The sequence below is a fragment of the Carya illinoinensis genome, chromosome 4, assembly GCF_018687715.1.
Source record: "Carya illinoinensis cultivar Pawnee chromosome 4, C.illinoinensisPawnee_v1, whole genome shotgun sequence".
NCBI lineage: Eukaryota > Viridiplantae > Streptophyta > Magnoliopsida > Fagales > Juglandaceae > Carya > Carya illinoinensis.
This window is the reverse complement of record NC_056755.1, coordinates 40,930,001-40,945,145: the sequence shown is the minus strand read 5'-3', so window position 1 is coordinate 40,945,145 and position 15,145 is coordinate 40,930,001. Positions and strand designations below refer to the sequence as shown.

The window sequence follows — 15,145 nt, the reverse complement described above, 5'->3', positions numbered from 1 at the left end:
GTTATGAGATATTTCTCCAAACAACTTGTTTTGAGAAAAGTTCAATAATTTTATTTCTGTCAAGTTCTCAAACATTAATAATAGAATATGACTAGAGAGGGCATTACTGGAAAAAATGAGAATGTGTATTCAAATAGATGGTGATGGACTTGGGAGAGAGGGGTCTTTGCAAGCTATTATTCTCAAGGTCTAACTCTTGTAGATTAAGTTTGGGAGGAACTATCTCGTGAATTTTCAAATTTCTTGTGTTAGGTGTTAGAAAGATATGAACACCAAATAGTTGGTAGAACTAGAGGTATCGAGAATGGTCATTGTAGACTGTTGTTTTCAAGATCAGATTAGGCAAGAGTATCTCAAAATTTCCAAAGCCCGCTATAAACTTGTTATAATAAATAAATAAATATATATATATATATATATATATATTCCTAGTTTTTCCTAGTTTCATAAGAAATACAGAAACTTTGTTAAGTTGAGAAAAACTCAAAAATAAAATTTGTAAATATAGAAGAGCATTAGTAGAACAGAGTAATTTGGTGAGGCATGATACATCGCTAAATGAATTCCCCCAAAGGTTCAGATAAGTGAGATTTGGGACGTATACAAAGAAATTGAGATAATCAAGAGACAAGATTGAAACATGCATGTAAAAATTCTCTGCAACCTTGTAATGCAATGCATTGTGGCCAATAGGGAAAAATAAAAAAGTGCCATACAGAACTTTCTTCTGATAGTCGTAGTTCTCCATAACGCCGAAAGGATGCTTATTTTACTTTTAAAAAGAAAAAAAAAAACTACAAATTGAAAACTGCCAATGAAATTTTATAAATTGATGATCTGTACATGAGAACACTTTGTTTTACAAGGAATTCATATTGGGCACCCTTTGCTTCTTTGAGACCTAAAAGAATAAAAATGTTCGTTAAAACTGAACCCATGGAATTCATATGTGCCCATCCATGCCTGCGTTCTTTCTTTATAATCCTAAATGCATCATCTTTTTGCAACCTTAATCACGTTGCTTCTATTACCCCGCTAGGAGCATATTCATTAGAAATATGCTACTTTAGAAATAAAAAATAAATAAATAACATTAAAAAAAAAATGAAAACGCAGAGCTATTTTATAAATATAGTGAAATATAGGAGCCGGGGATACGGCAAAGAAGAGAGTAGAACAAACGTTGGACGGACGTCCAAAGCTCAGTGCACAAGTTTAGACTAATCACTAATCCACGGCCAATGGAATGTAGACAGATTGTTATATAACAAAAGCAAGTAAAAGTGTTTAAAACCCCTCCAGAAGATATATCAGCCTCTTATATGGCATGCAATTCCACATCATAAACAGAACAAAGTGCAGGCTGGAAAAAGCTACAATATCATAAGATCATTGATTTAGAATGGAGAGTTACAACTGGAGTATTATCGCCGCTGGAGTCCTCCTTATCACCTACTCTAAATGGTGTAAACAATCCTACCTCTGAGTTTGCAATAACAACATTCTTCCCGATTCTGGTGTTTTTGTCAATGATCATGCTCTCTTCACATTATAATAAGTGGGGCGAATTGCTTGGAAGGAAAAATGTAAATTGCACAAAAAAATATTTCAAACCAACTTGTTGAGACCCATATTGCAGGTGTGTTTTAGGTCTCAACACTTGACTACATATTCAATTCTACAAAAATGCCATAGTGCAATTTGGACAAGAATTTGGGATGTTAATGCAAAAGTCTTTCCCATCCTCATATTTTGTGATGCATGTGCAACTCTTACAATGATGCTTTTTGTCTCACATTTAAAAGCTTAAGAATCTCTATCTGAGCTCGAAACTGATTCTGCATCTGATAGAAGTTCAAAGGGTTTGATTCTGTTAGTATTGACCTCTATTGGGGGAAGTCCTTCCTCATCACTAGATTCAAGCTCATCCTCTTCTTGCTGGGAGGTCTTCCCACACAAACTTCCACTAGAATCCTCCAAATGTGTAGATTTGAAAATTTCAGGCCTGCGTTGAGGGAAGAAAAATGCAAGCAACATAAAAATAGCAAACATGAAATGATTCAGAGAAGCTTGATTGCTTCTGTTTCCCAGTGAGAACATTGAAAAAACGAACTGCTATTGCTACTAATATTTAACTGATTCAGTTACATCCAGCTTTCACAATCCACGTCATCCTCATGAGGTTTGCATAATTAATTGGTTAAACAAGTATAACTTTATCAGTTGCAGTTGTTAACATGTCAAGATCAAAACTCACCACTCTGGAGATTTCTGAAGAGGGCGAACTTGTTCATAAAAGAGAACTTGGGACACAAGGCATGCCACCTTGCTACCTGATTCCAGAGCCTTTTCCTTTCCACATATGTCAACCACAACAAAACTACCTGTACATTGAAAGAGCTACTCTATTTCATTATTTATTCTTGATAAGATCCTACAAGAATATCACAACAAAAAAATAATAAATCATCTGAACGCTCTCCCACCCCTCCACCATCTTCCATACATTCAATCACTTCGGACCATCTTTAGTAACAAAAATAAATGGGAATTTGATTTGCTATATCTTTTCTTTTCTATACAAGTATGGATATGTGATATCTAAATACTCTAATAGAAATAGAGTCCCGATTCTTTTTTGAGAGCTCCTTGCCATCAATAATGAATGGTCAGAGGCCCTGAACATACTTTTAAATAGACAAAAAAAAAAAAAAAACACTCGAGGAATTCATGCAGGCTTGAGTCCAGCACCTCTAGAGAAAATACAGACCCAGTGAACTACCATTCGTTTTGATCCCTACTTTTGTTAACCCAGTTCCCCTCAAGAAAAAACTGGTAGTTACCAATACCATGATAGAGTTTAAGGTCCATCAAAGAGTTAACGCAATAATAGAAACGCTTTATTTTTTTCACAAGGTTATGAAAGTTAAAATATCCACCATAGGACTACAAGAATTAACAAAAAAGTAGAAGTTGGACAGATTTCTTGGAGAGAATATGACTTAACCCTCAGATTCCATACGATGGCAAGTAATTTTCTTGGTAAATGTAATCTGGAGTTTACATTCTAGGGATGGGTTTGATGCGCCCTGCCTTGGTGAGATTCCATGTCATCAAAATATTTTTGGTAAATATATTTGGAATAAAGCTCAACTAGTTGGAATTCAATAATTTTCTGATTTTGAGGTTTTAATGTGAAGCAAACCTCGTCTTATCCACATGCTTTTTTGAAACTTAGCCGGAAACAATGCCAGTGATTTCTCGCCTTGCCCATCCATTACCTTGAGAGAGATAGATATAAAAGGTATCAGGATTAAAACTTGGAGGTGGAAACATATTGTGTACAGAGAGAAACAAAACTACTTCACAAGGAGGGCAAGAAAGAAGAATTACAAATCGAGAAACAGCATTACAACTTTTTTGGGAAAATATCTAGCTCAATATTCACCCAAGCTGATCACTTTTATGTAGTCTATGGATTTTGCTTGAACCACTTAACTTACAATTATCTATAATTCTCAGATGGAAGGTCGTCAAAATGTAGAATGTAATTATCAAACAAAATATATATATATATATATATATTTATTTTTTCCCTCTTGGTGTCAGTTAATCATGACTAGGTATAGATAGATAGGGGGGGAGGGGGGTGGTGCAGAAGCATGGTAAAATAAAATAGAAAATCATGAATTCATGAGGCTTGGGATATTCAAACAGTTAGGACCTTTGCACCAAGGCATTTTGGAGTAGCTTTCCTAGAAAGATTCAAGGACCTTGCTAAACCCATTTTGAACTTGTAACTTGAAAGTCCAGTGACTTCCCAATTCCCATAACTGCGTTTGCAAAGCAGATAAAAGGTTCAACTAACTAACATCTTATGCAAAAAGCTAAGAAATTTGTCAGGCTAGCACTAATTCCTCACACACCACACAGAGAGAGGCAACTGTAAAAGTAACAGTTGAGGAAAAAAAAACTTACAAACATACCACATGAAGTCGTGGATGGGGACTTTAATGCACGAGAACTGCTAGATACAGTCGCAATATACAAGCGGCATGTAAACGAGTGTACGGAAAAAATAAAAAAAAATAAAAACGAATACTTCTCATTCTCTTTCTTCTTTCTCCTCTCTGGTTTTTTTTTTCTAATCCCTTTCTCGTCTCTGGTTATTCTCATTCTCTTTCTTCTTTCTCCTCTCTGTTTTTTTTTTTTTTCTAATCCCTTTCTCGTCTCTGGTTATTCTTTCTCGTTTGTGTCCCGCGGAGATATTCGCCAGAGCCAGACCTCGACAACCAGATAAGCCTGAAATCAGGCCGGTCCAACCAATTCAGAGTCATCAGAAATCATGCTTTTGGAAGCTTCAAGACATTGATGAGTTGAAAGCAGCAAAAGAAAGGGGTAAGAGTCTGAGTGTTAGCCTGAAATCGCGGAAAACTTTATCGAAGTTTCAAGCTCCAAAGCAGGCCGCAACCACAGTCGGGTCTAAAAGGCCTGTCAAGAAAGAAGATCGGTTTCTCGCATCAATTCAGCCAAACAAGCTGTTCAAGGATGGAGAAAAGTCACTGACGGCAAAGAAACCATTGAAGTCTGGTAGGGTGGTGGTGAGCCGAGATACCCAGATTTCCAATCAGACAAATGGGAATTCGAGACTGAGCGATGGGAGGAAGCGGTCTCTACCGGAGGATGATAATGACCATGAAAAAGCTAGTCGGCCATGACTTTTGTTCCTTAGCCCTTATTAAATGGCAACTGACAAGATTAGTAAAGAGATAACGAAAGAGAGAGGAGAGAGAATTAAAAAAAATTATTATTAAATGGGCCGATTGCGCACCGTTTGTATCCGGAGCTTGGAGAAGGCATTTCCCTTAATGCACACATGTACGTTTGTAAGTACATGCATATACTTGTTTTACAAGTATATGCATGTAGGGGAGTAATTAATAGCTACTAATATGTGCAGCTATATATGTTAGTAGCCATATCAGATAATAGAGTTGTTAACAACTATATCTGCACAACTATATTTTGCAGATATAGTTGTATAGTTGTGCAGATATCACATAATATAGTTGTTAACCATATTAATTGTTAACGACTAATATCTGACATATTATCTGATATTATTGGCTACTAATATCTGCACATATTAACAACTATTAATATGAGATAATAACCCAGATAATAACCATATTATTTGATATGGTTAACAACTAATAGCTAACATATTATCTGATATGGTTAACAACACTAATATCTGACATAACCATATCAGATATTATGGTTATTTTGGAGTAGCTTTCCTAGAAAGATTCAAGGACCTTGCTAAACCCATTTCGAACTTGTAACCTGAAAGTCCAGTGGCTTCCCAATTCCCATAACCGCGTTTGCAAAGCAGATAAAAGGTTCAAATAACTAACTAACATCATATGCAGAAAGCTAAGAACTTTGTCTGGCTAGCACTAATTCCTCACACACCACACAGAGAGAGGCAACTGTAAAAGTAACGGTTGAGGTTAAAAATAAAAATAAAAAAAAATAAAAAATAAAAAGGAAAAACAGAGTACCTCAATGAGATTAGAACCTCGAAGAGACAGCACTTGCATGATGGTTTGACCATCCTGGAGATTGAACTTCTCTTCCTCTGCTGCCCTCTTCAGATTCTTCCTTCCTCCTTTCATGTACCCCGACTGCTACTGCACAGTTTCACTCACATGCCTTTCACAAAAGACAGTAACCAAGCTAAGAGGAAAGCATGCAATGAATGAATTTACCCAGCACGGATCGCCCAAAAGCACCCTATTGTTTGCCTGAAATTGCAAAAAATGATGATTATGAACCTAAACCTAACAAGATTGAATCCTAAAGCGAAGCAAAAATTGATCAGATCACATAGGAGCTCGCATCAACCATGTGTTCCGACCTCTGATCAAATAGGTCGGATCACGTAGGAGCTCAGTTCCCAAGCATGTGGTTTGACCACCAATCAAATCGAACTAACTACCATCTCTCAAAAAACTCAGGAATAAACTTATTTGAACTCAGAAATAGAAAACTCCCAATTACTGGAGTTCCAGAACTTGTGCGCACGCCAGTTTAACCCTTATAAAACCCTGGCATTGCTGCCAGGAGCACACACTCTGTTTTCTCCCAAGTCTGCACCCTTCTCAGCTTGCTTTTAGCTAACTTCATCAAGAAACTCATGGAAAAAGTACTGTAAACTCTCCTCAAGGTCTGCCGCAGCCATAGGTAAGCAAAAACCTTCAGATTTCAAATCTGATTGCCCTACCATGCATCTGTTGCCACCAGTAGTTTATAAGAAGAATTAGGATTTCATCCTCAATTTCCAATGAATAATCATTGTATTCCCTTCCAGCAGTTTAATCAATATGTTAACTAAGTTTTCTACTTCTTTTAAACCCCCAACAGCACCATCCTTCAATTCCTAAAGGCAGCAACTTTCTGTACGATCTTTAAATCGAAGAGAGAGAGAGTAAGTTTGAAGGGGCACACATTCTATAGTTTAAAGTTTCCGATCTTTTGTGATCCTAACTTGTTCTTAATTGTTTCTCTACGTCTATACACAAAACCCTAAGGCTAGAAAGTGCACAGAACATTTCTAAATCAAGGCCACTCAACTGGCGTCATCACATCACACATAGATATGTGAATTGAATAATTCTACTCATAAGCCGGTCCAAAACTCCAACACCACACACCATGACGTGGCGAATCCGGTCTAATCGCCACGTCACGGCTCTTCTACCCATTCTGCTCTCACTGCTCTCTCCCTCGGAAGCCTCCCGATCTTTCTTCAAGCAGATCCCTCTCTCACTGCTCTTTCCTTCCCGAATCTCCCTTCCCTCAGATCCCTGTCTTAGTGCTCTCTCCCTCATGAGTCTCACTGCTCTCTCCCTCACTTCTCCTAAATGCAGAAAGGCCTCTCTCATTGTCTTCCCCTCCCGTCTCTTATTGTCTTCCCCTCCCGTCTAAGTACCCCCAAGACTCTCTCCCTCACTTGTTTCTCACTTCCCTCCCGTAGCCCTCTTTCTCTAACCCCAATCTATGAGTCGATGCCATATTAGAGGAAACAACTGTCCAGATCTGTGAGGAAAAAGACATACGTGTTTGCGTTTCCAGCTCATCCCCAACATTAGGTATGGTAAGTTTTCAGCTGAACCTTTCTATTTGGTTCCCCAGTACAATGATCAATGTATGTGTGTTTTCTAGTACACACTGAGTAGAGAAGAGAAACATTTCTGGTATAACTTTGTTTTTTTGTTTAATTTTTTTGTATGGAAGTTGTTTTCACTTAATCGTCAGTTATTTGTTTGGAATTTTTTGGTTGTGCCCATAAGCTGTTTGAAGGAGTTACTGACTGAAATGGACCTTGTGTGTCCTTGTTCGTGCCCATCCATGTGTGTCATATATTGTGTGTCCTTGTTGCGGTTGTTATATGGTCACCACTCCACAACAAACAGAGTCCATTTCTCTCAAAATTTTTTCTGTCTTGTATATACTGATATACAGCGATAAGCAGCTAAAAAAGGTGGCATTCACATTCTGTATGGGCGAGAGAGAGAGAGGTTTATGAGTGTGGGAAGCACAAGACTATGATGTGGTCACTACTCAGCAGAAAAACCAGTCTATTTGTCTTGAATCTTTATGGCATATACTGACACAATGACATTTGGCTTAAAAGAATAATCATTCACAATTAATAGGCCCCAAAACAAGAGAGAGAGACACACACCATACCCACCATCCTTGAATCTGATTCACTACAATGGCATAGTGATAATATATATTTGAATTTGATTTCTCCCTTGATACCAAATATTATTTTTAGGTCTCTCTTTCTCCGTCTTACATGAAATTTGGACAACAAAATCAAACACTAACGACATGGGAAAGTGACAAATGTGTCTATGGTTAACATACTTTATTTTCATAGTGGCTTCATGCATGAATTTGATTTCTCCCTTGATACCAAATATTTTTTTTGGGTCTCGCTCTCTGTCTTACATGAAATTTAGACGACAAAATAAATCACGAATGACATGGGAAAGCAACAAATATGTCTGTGGTTAATATCCTTTTGTATAATAAATATGTCTTTGTCACAGTGAGATAGATGGATGCATCCAAAGTTTATAAGTAAATATTATATTCTATATTGCAGTATATATTTTGTAGCAACAACATTGATTACTAACCCAAAAAAAGCTTTGGAAATCAAGTAATTTACTCCAAAAAGTATAACTCTTTGATGCATCAACTGTTTAAGTATAACTCCTTGTGGGGTTTGATTGTATTTTTTTCATATTTAATGTTTGAAATTCTTGAATTGTATGCAGGGAGAAGCTAGATATCAATTCTTCGTATGGGCAAATATGCTTCAACTGGTAGAGGAGAAAATTCTGACAAGAGAGAATGCACTCCGACAGAGGGAGGATGATTTATTGTTGCGCGAGTATGAGGTTTGGAGGGGAAAAAAAAAAAAAACTAATACAAAGAGAGAATGAATGATCTGCACAAGCAAGAGGACAAAGTTCAAAGGCAAATAGTAGAGAATAGATGTTCACATATATTATTGTGTTTATACTGGGTGTTATCTATTGTAATTATTTTTGGTTGGTTCGGATGATAGATGTATCGTGTTACTATTAATTGTAGCTGGATCATTTGACCGCAATTGTAATTGTAAAATGCACTATGACTATTTTGTAAATGTATGCTTGGTAAGATTTGAGTTGGATATGGATGTTAAATGATACCGAATGTATACATGTGCTTGGGTTAGTTTTTGTGCGAATTGGACTAGAGTACTCATTAGTTGCTTGCAAATGGAAATTTAGTTGGAAAGTTCTTATGAGTTGCATGGAAAGGGAAAAATGAGTAGGGAAAGATACAAATTAAAATTAAGTAAGAAAATTAAGGAAACGCGAATGCATTGATCATGGACTATAATGATGGTTTATATTCCTGTCTATGACATGTACCATCCCTCTAAAAAAGACCTCTAACACCACATGTTTGACACGTTCTTTCCCTATCATCTCTTGCACAATCACAACCATACCCACCACCATGCAAGAAAAGGAAAATCTTTATATTTCAATAAACATCAACCACAACAAAAAATCTGATAGGCAATAAAAAAAATCTGATAAGTAATCAAACATAAGTGCTTCACCTTCTTTACAACTAGAACAAAATATATGATAGGGAATCAAAAAAATCCGATAGGTAATCAAAACACAAGTCTATCATATTCTTTATAGCCACAACAAAAAATCTGATAGATAATCAAAACATGAGTCCATCACATTTTTTACAATCACAACAAAGTAGCCACTAAGCCCCAGAGCCATAAGTCCAGTTTACATTCGTTACAAGTCCAGTTTATTCTCAATCCATCTCCACATTAATTCATTTTTTGAGATGAGAGAAGCAAGTATAACTTTTCATCTCAAACTCAAAATTCTCATATCATCATTACAACTTTCCCAAATCCCCATACAAAATATAATAAATAATTTAACTTTTTCTTAACTTTTTCAAATCCCAAAACATAATAATATTAAAATATAATATTTTAATATTTTATCTTAAACTCAAAATTTTCATCTCACTTACCAAGCAGAACCTAAACATCAGATTTGGGGTGCTTTCCTTCCGCATGCTCCCTGCACTTCACCTCCATAGTGGTGCACATAATTGTCTACATGCACACCTTGCACTGCATTGAATATTCACCAAGAACAAAATTAACTAACCAACAAATTGAAAGGAAGTACATAGGCAAGACGATCTTTTTTTTTTTTTTCAATAAATAAAATCTTATTGATTATAAGAATAGGCATGAGCCCAATTAATAGGAAAGATGATTTTATCTGAGACAAGATATAGTTGCACCTTGAAATTTCATCCTCTTGATCCATGATTTGATTCAGATGCAGAAACACGAATTATACATGATCATTGTCTATGACTCTGTCTTCTCTACTTTCATGTGAATTCATAGGTGCCTCATAACTCCTCCCCTTTTGCTTCCCTTTTCTATTAATTATTCTGTCTCTCGCACACCACGATTCGAATCAGTTTCAACTGAGTTGAACAATTTAATGCTCTGATATATCTTAAAGAGTAAAAATTAAAACAAATCCTATAAAAAAATCCAGGAAGCATTATGAACAAGAAGAAATAGATGCAAAATAGGAAGCAAGGAAAATACAAAGCAAAAGTGTATAAACCATACGAACAGTCAGTTTCTTACATACGTTGAGCAAAATCTGGACGCATTACTCGTTGTACATGTCTTCGAGTCACAGATCGGGGTTAGAAAGAGAGGGCTACGGGAGAAAAGTGGGAGAGAAGTGTGGGTAAGAGGGCTACAGAAGTGAGGAAAGGAAGGAGAGAAAGTGCGGCCTCGAGGGTGAGAGATGGGAGTGAGGGCTACGGAAGAGAACTGTGAAATAAGTGTAAAAATAACCCAGCCATATACAATGCGAGAGAGATAGAGAGAGAGAACCTTGGAGTCGTCGGCAGCTAAACGCTACGGTGAAGGTGAGCAGAGGAGGGAGAATGTGGGAGGGGAAGGGGATTTGGAAAATTTTTGAATAGGAAAATTCTTATTGCAGTCCTCTTAAGAGGCTTGCAATACAAACATAATGAAACGGAGCGTTTCATTTTAATGAAACACTGCGTTTCATTTAACGAAGACCCAAGGGAGATAGCAAAACGCTGCAAAGTCCTTTCATCCCAGAGACCCAAGACTGAGTCGGCAGAAGCTGTTTTACCGATACCCAGCAGACCCCCTCGCTGTCGTCGTCGCCGCTTCCAATCGGCGCAGAGCTGCGTCTACATCACTCAGAGAGCAGCAAAAAAAACTTCATTCAACTGGTTCGAGCTCAGATCAATATGAACCAAACTGGGTATTGCCGACATCGACTCCGGTATCGACCCGGACAAAGAATTCGACACCAAGGACGCGTTCTTTAGTGAAATCAAGTCCCCAAATGAAGTGGGTATCTCACCAACGAGCCCATTCGACGAAAGATTCAAGAGTACGAGGTCTTCGAGAAGCGTGAAGGAGCTGGGAATCCCCCCTAAGCCTATTACCCAAAAAATCGATGTGTGTAAGGTTAAGATTCAAGTGCCCAGGAATATTTAACAGCGAATCATCAGGATGCACAATCAGCTAGGCTTAACATTATATCTTGATGATTCAAAAAAATATAAAATAAAAACATTATATTTTGAGATTATTCCATCAAGATTATTATTAGTGGTTTATATTTGCAAGCGTCGTTTCCAAATTTGTCTGCTGTTATGCCCCTTTGCTTACTGGTTTATGCTTGAGATAATGCCACTAACATGGACTTCAATACGGCAAAGAATACATGCTTGATGAGAAAGGAACCTGGGTAGAAACGCATAGAGTATGTGCAAGCTGTGTTTTCCCAGACCTGAAAGAGAAGCCGTAAAATAGAGATGTTCTATTAAGGCAAATGAGTATTTCAAGTTTCAAGTTCCACTAGGAATAACAATAAGATGCGATATTCTCACCGGAATTCCCCAAAAGCTTCCGTAATTGCCAGAGTTTCGATTCCACCTTTTCAAATTATACGCACAACTCAGTTACCGAGAATGACAAAAGGGCCGAAGGCATTGAAGGGCGTGGAAGAGACGGTGAGGTCGGTGAAAGTAGGGACAATTTGGTAGAGTGAGCTCTTGTAGAATGGGGGTAATTTAATACATTCATATTTAAAAGTAAGGACAATTTGATAATTTTCATAATCGGACTGCAATACAGTCCACTTAATCGGCCTGTATATAGAACTGCCCTTTTGAATACATATTCTGTGCTGCATAATCTATTTTGGGGGGAGGGGGGCTGGGTAAAACCGTGTTATTCAAAACGTACGTTTTGAAAAAAAAAAAAACAGAAAGATAAATCCAGCTCAGCTGGTGTGTGATGTGGGGGAAATAGAGGCTTAAGAGTAGAATTACTCGTGGGTGAAATAGAGGTTTAAGTTTGTCAAGCGCCACTATAGAAAATTCTGTAGCATTGTTACCCAATAGACGTGGCTGTTTAACCCCTCCGTGGGGGCTGTATTGAGAGTTCAATCCTTTAATTTTTAACCCCAATTTACCTATAAAAACTAACTTTTAGCCCCAGTGACTCGATCTTGCAATTGCTTATATTGCCCAAGTATTGAGCCATACCTAGGAGTTAGAATGGGTAAACCTCCACAACCACAAGGCTGGTTGCAAAGCCATACACACGCACACAAACACTTGGTCCTTGTTGATGCGGCGATGCACACGCAGAGAGAGAGAGAGAGAGAGAGAGAGAAATCACTTGGGCTCTCAGCGATGCAGGAGTCGAGTGTGAGAGTTATTCTTCATCGGTTCAGGCCGTGCAAGACAGGGAAACAGCGGGAGTTTGCTTCCAGCAGGAAGGACCAAGCGGGAGAGGCAGAGAGTGGCAGAGCTGGCTTTTAGGTGTAGGGATAGCGTGAGCGACGAAGTTGAGCTTCAGCAGTGGGGCAGAGACAGCAGGAGAGAGCGTGAAGGAGAAAGCAAGCGATTGAGAAAAGGGATCCGGGCGCGTGATTTTTGCAGAGCTCAAGAGCATCCGCGTCCGGCCGGCTATAAAGACTTTATAGCTTAGAGTTATTCTATTGTATTTAGAATACTTTATCTATATTATTTAAATAATTATATTTTAAATTATAAAATTTAAATTTTAAAAATTTATATCTAAAATCAAATTATGTTATACAAGTAGTGTGTATAGAAACATAGAATAGCAATACTCACCAATCAAAATTTAAAGAAAATCTCTTGTTCATCTTGAGAGTATTTTGAGAAGAGGATACTAGATACAAGACCTCAACAGTGGACTCTACATGTAGTTCAAAAAAAAAAAAAAAACCCTCATAGTAGACCGGACTCCCTTAGATGGTGTGGATTAGTCTTTGCTTATCGCTGTCTGAAGTAGGTTACGATACTCGTATTACTTGAAAATAAAAAATTATTTCTCTTTATAATGAATTTCAAGGGGTTCCAATTGTATCATAGACTAGTTTCTTTTTAGTATGAGCCTAAATGTGGTTTGGACCTCCCATGCAGCATTACAAATGGTATCAAATACAAATGGTATCAAAGCCACTATCAATTAAAAATGTGAGACTTAAACTATGCTACCTATGATGTAATGACCCAACTAGGACGTCTAAAATTTAAGAGAGGAGATCATGATACCCATATTGAGTGTGTGTGCTGAATGAATTCCTTCCCACATTATTTGAGAATAAGAAGTTATTGCCCTTTAAAATTACTTTATAGGACTCCAATTACACCATTCACTAGTCTTTTTGAAATATGGGCCCAAATGTGTTTGGGCCTCTCTTAAGGTGTCATATAAGTGGACTGGGTTTGTTAGGAAGCCAAGCCTAAAACACACACCAGACAGTGGACAATCAGTGACTATTTGGACGATCATTCAGGAGTTGATTAGGACCTGATAAGATACTAATTTTCTATCTAAGCACTTGGCAGAATATGCAACCAAAATATCAGAATTGGTACCCTTTTTCTAATCCTTTTTTGGTCTTTCCTTTGATAACTGCCTTGTTCTCCAATTCTCTCTTGCATCAGTCCCTAATCAGATTGGCCTTCAACCCCCCTATGTAGGGGAGTCCCTGCCCCAATTGCTAGTAAATGAAAGTGCATGACCGGTGCAAAACTGCAAGTGCACAGTATCGTAGTTTTATAGTAAAGTAATAAGAAGAGTATCGTCCTCAGGGATTGGTACCTTACTCTTGCCAAATACCAAAATTATGCTAATCTCAATTTTATCTAGAGGAATCACTAAGGTTTTTGTAGTTGCAAATAAACTTAGATCAACTCAAAGAGAAATAAGCAAAGAAAATAAAACTGATGTTTGAAGATCAAATTCAATAGGGAAGAAAACTTCTAGGAAATCGATTTCACCATAATTCTTCACTATGCTTTTCTCATCCAGCTAATTTAACTTAAACCTCTTTTGTCTATTAGCAAATCTCTAATTCATCCAAAAGCCTCTTTCGATAGTCAATTGGAATTGATTCTAGTTTATCAATTCACACAAGAGTATGCAAATTAAATAATCAAGAACGCAATAAGACTAATGATTTAATTACTACACAGGTTCATACAAGTCTTTCGATCTCTATACTTACCTATGCTGAAATATCCAAGATCTACCCTATGATTCCCTCTTTCGATAGCAAATCACAAGATTAATAATCATCTAATCAATGGCCAGTTAATTAGAAGCATTAAACTCAGAATAAATCAGATAAACAAATAGAGAATTGCATTAAATTAGCATGGACAAACAAGCATAGTTCGGAATTAGGTTACATCGTTTTCCTAGAAAGAAGAAAATTTAGCTCATACTAGAATTGGAATTCAACATAAACGAATTCACCATAATTGTTCTGAGAAGATGGGAAGAAGAAAATAAACACTGAAAAATCCTCCTTGCAGCCTCAACTGGTCGTCAAAAGCTCAAGGGAACGATTCAACGCCTTTCTCCCGTCCGTGCTCGTGTATGAATCCAACGTACGTGCAATAAATTGGAATTCTGTCTCCAAAACAAATGATTTGAATCCCTCTAGCTATGTTTTTCTCTCCCAAAGAGTGTTCTCCAGTCAAAAACCGCGGCTCTAGAGTGAAGAATGGCCTTTTATATGGTCCCACGGCGGAAAACCTAAAATCTGTCAAAATACGATGTTCGCTCGAGCGGGGTGTCGAGCGCGCGTCGAGCGTTCGACTCTGCCTGATTTCGCTCGAGCGTCCTATCGAGCGCACATCGAGCGTTCGACTCTGCCTGATTTCGCTCGAGCGGCCAATGTCTCCGCTCGAGCGATCTTCGTTTTTCAGCAACCTGCTCGAGCTCCCTGTCGAGCGGCAGTCGAGCGTTTGAATCTGCCTGAATTCGCTCGAGCGGCCAAAAGCCTCCGCTCGAGCGAACTTGTAAAATCTGCAATATGAAATTTTGCAAGCCATCAAATACCCCCAAACTTACAACTTTGTTTGTCCTCAAACAAAAAGAAAAACAAATGATAGTTTAGGCAATATCAACTCGACCCCA

At 37.7% G+C, this 15,145-nt stretch overlaps 1 protein-coding gene across 11 annotated transcripts; it reads right to left on the bottom strand.

Annotated features, from left to right (window-relative positions):
* Positions 1–1,568: 1,568 nt before the first annotated feature.
* Positions 1,569–12,664, bottom strand: LOC122308411 (probable RNA-binding protein EIF1AD). Of its 11 annotated transcripts, XM_043121721.1 has the most exons (10): positions 11,569–12,664; positions 11,423–11,468; positions 10,281–11,114; positions 9,916–10,071; positions 9,637–9,739; positions 5,565–5,807; positions 3,725–3,833; positions 3,206–3,281; positions 2,258–2,384; positions 1,569–2,005 (listed from the first exon to the last, which is right to left on the bottom strand). In XM_043121721.1, exons 6-10 carry the CDS (start codon positions 5,615–5,617, stop codon positions 1,807–1,809), a joined length of 564 nt encoding a protein of 187 aa, XP_042977655.1. In that variant the 5' UTR covers positions 5,618–5,807; positions 9,637–9,739; positions 9,916–10,071; positions 10,281–11,114; positions 11,423–11,468; positions 11,569–12,664; the 3' UTR covers positions 1,569–1,806. The 11 variants fall into 11 exon arrangements, with proteins under 11 accessions (XP_042977655.1, XP_042977656.1, XP_042977652.1 ...); XM_043121722.1 differs by having other exon boundaries at positions 11,423–12,664; XM_043121718.1 differs by having other exon boundaries at positions 10,281–11,468.
* Positions 12,665–15,145: the final 2,481 nt, after the last annotated feature.

Bases quoted from the DNA above. Each gene is read 5' to 3' on its own strand.
- LOC122308411 (XM_043121716.1), bottom strand. From the start codon at position 4,176: ATGAGAATAACCAGAGACGAGAAAGGGATTAGAAAAAAAAAACCAGAG. The intron at 3,282-3,978 runs GTAAGTTTTTTT...ATCTCTCTCAAG, and splicing joins CGACTTCATGTGGTATGTTT to GTAATGGATGGGCAAGGCGA. The intron at 2,385-3,205 runs GTTTGCTTCACA...TTCAATGTACAG, and splicing joins AAGCATGTGGATAAGACGAG to GTAGTTTTGTTGTGGTTGAC.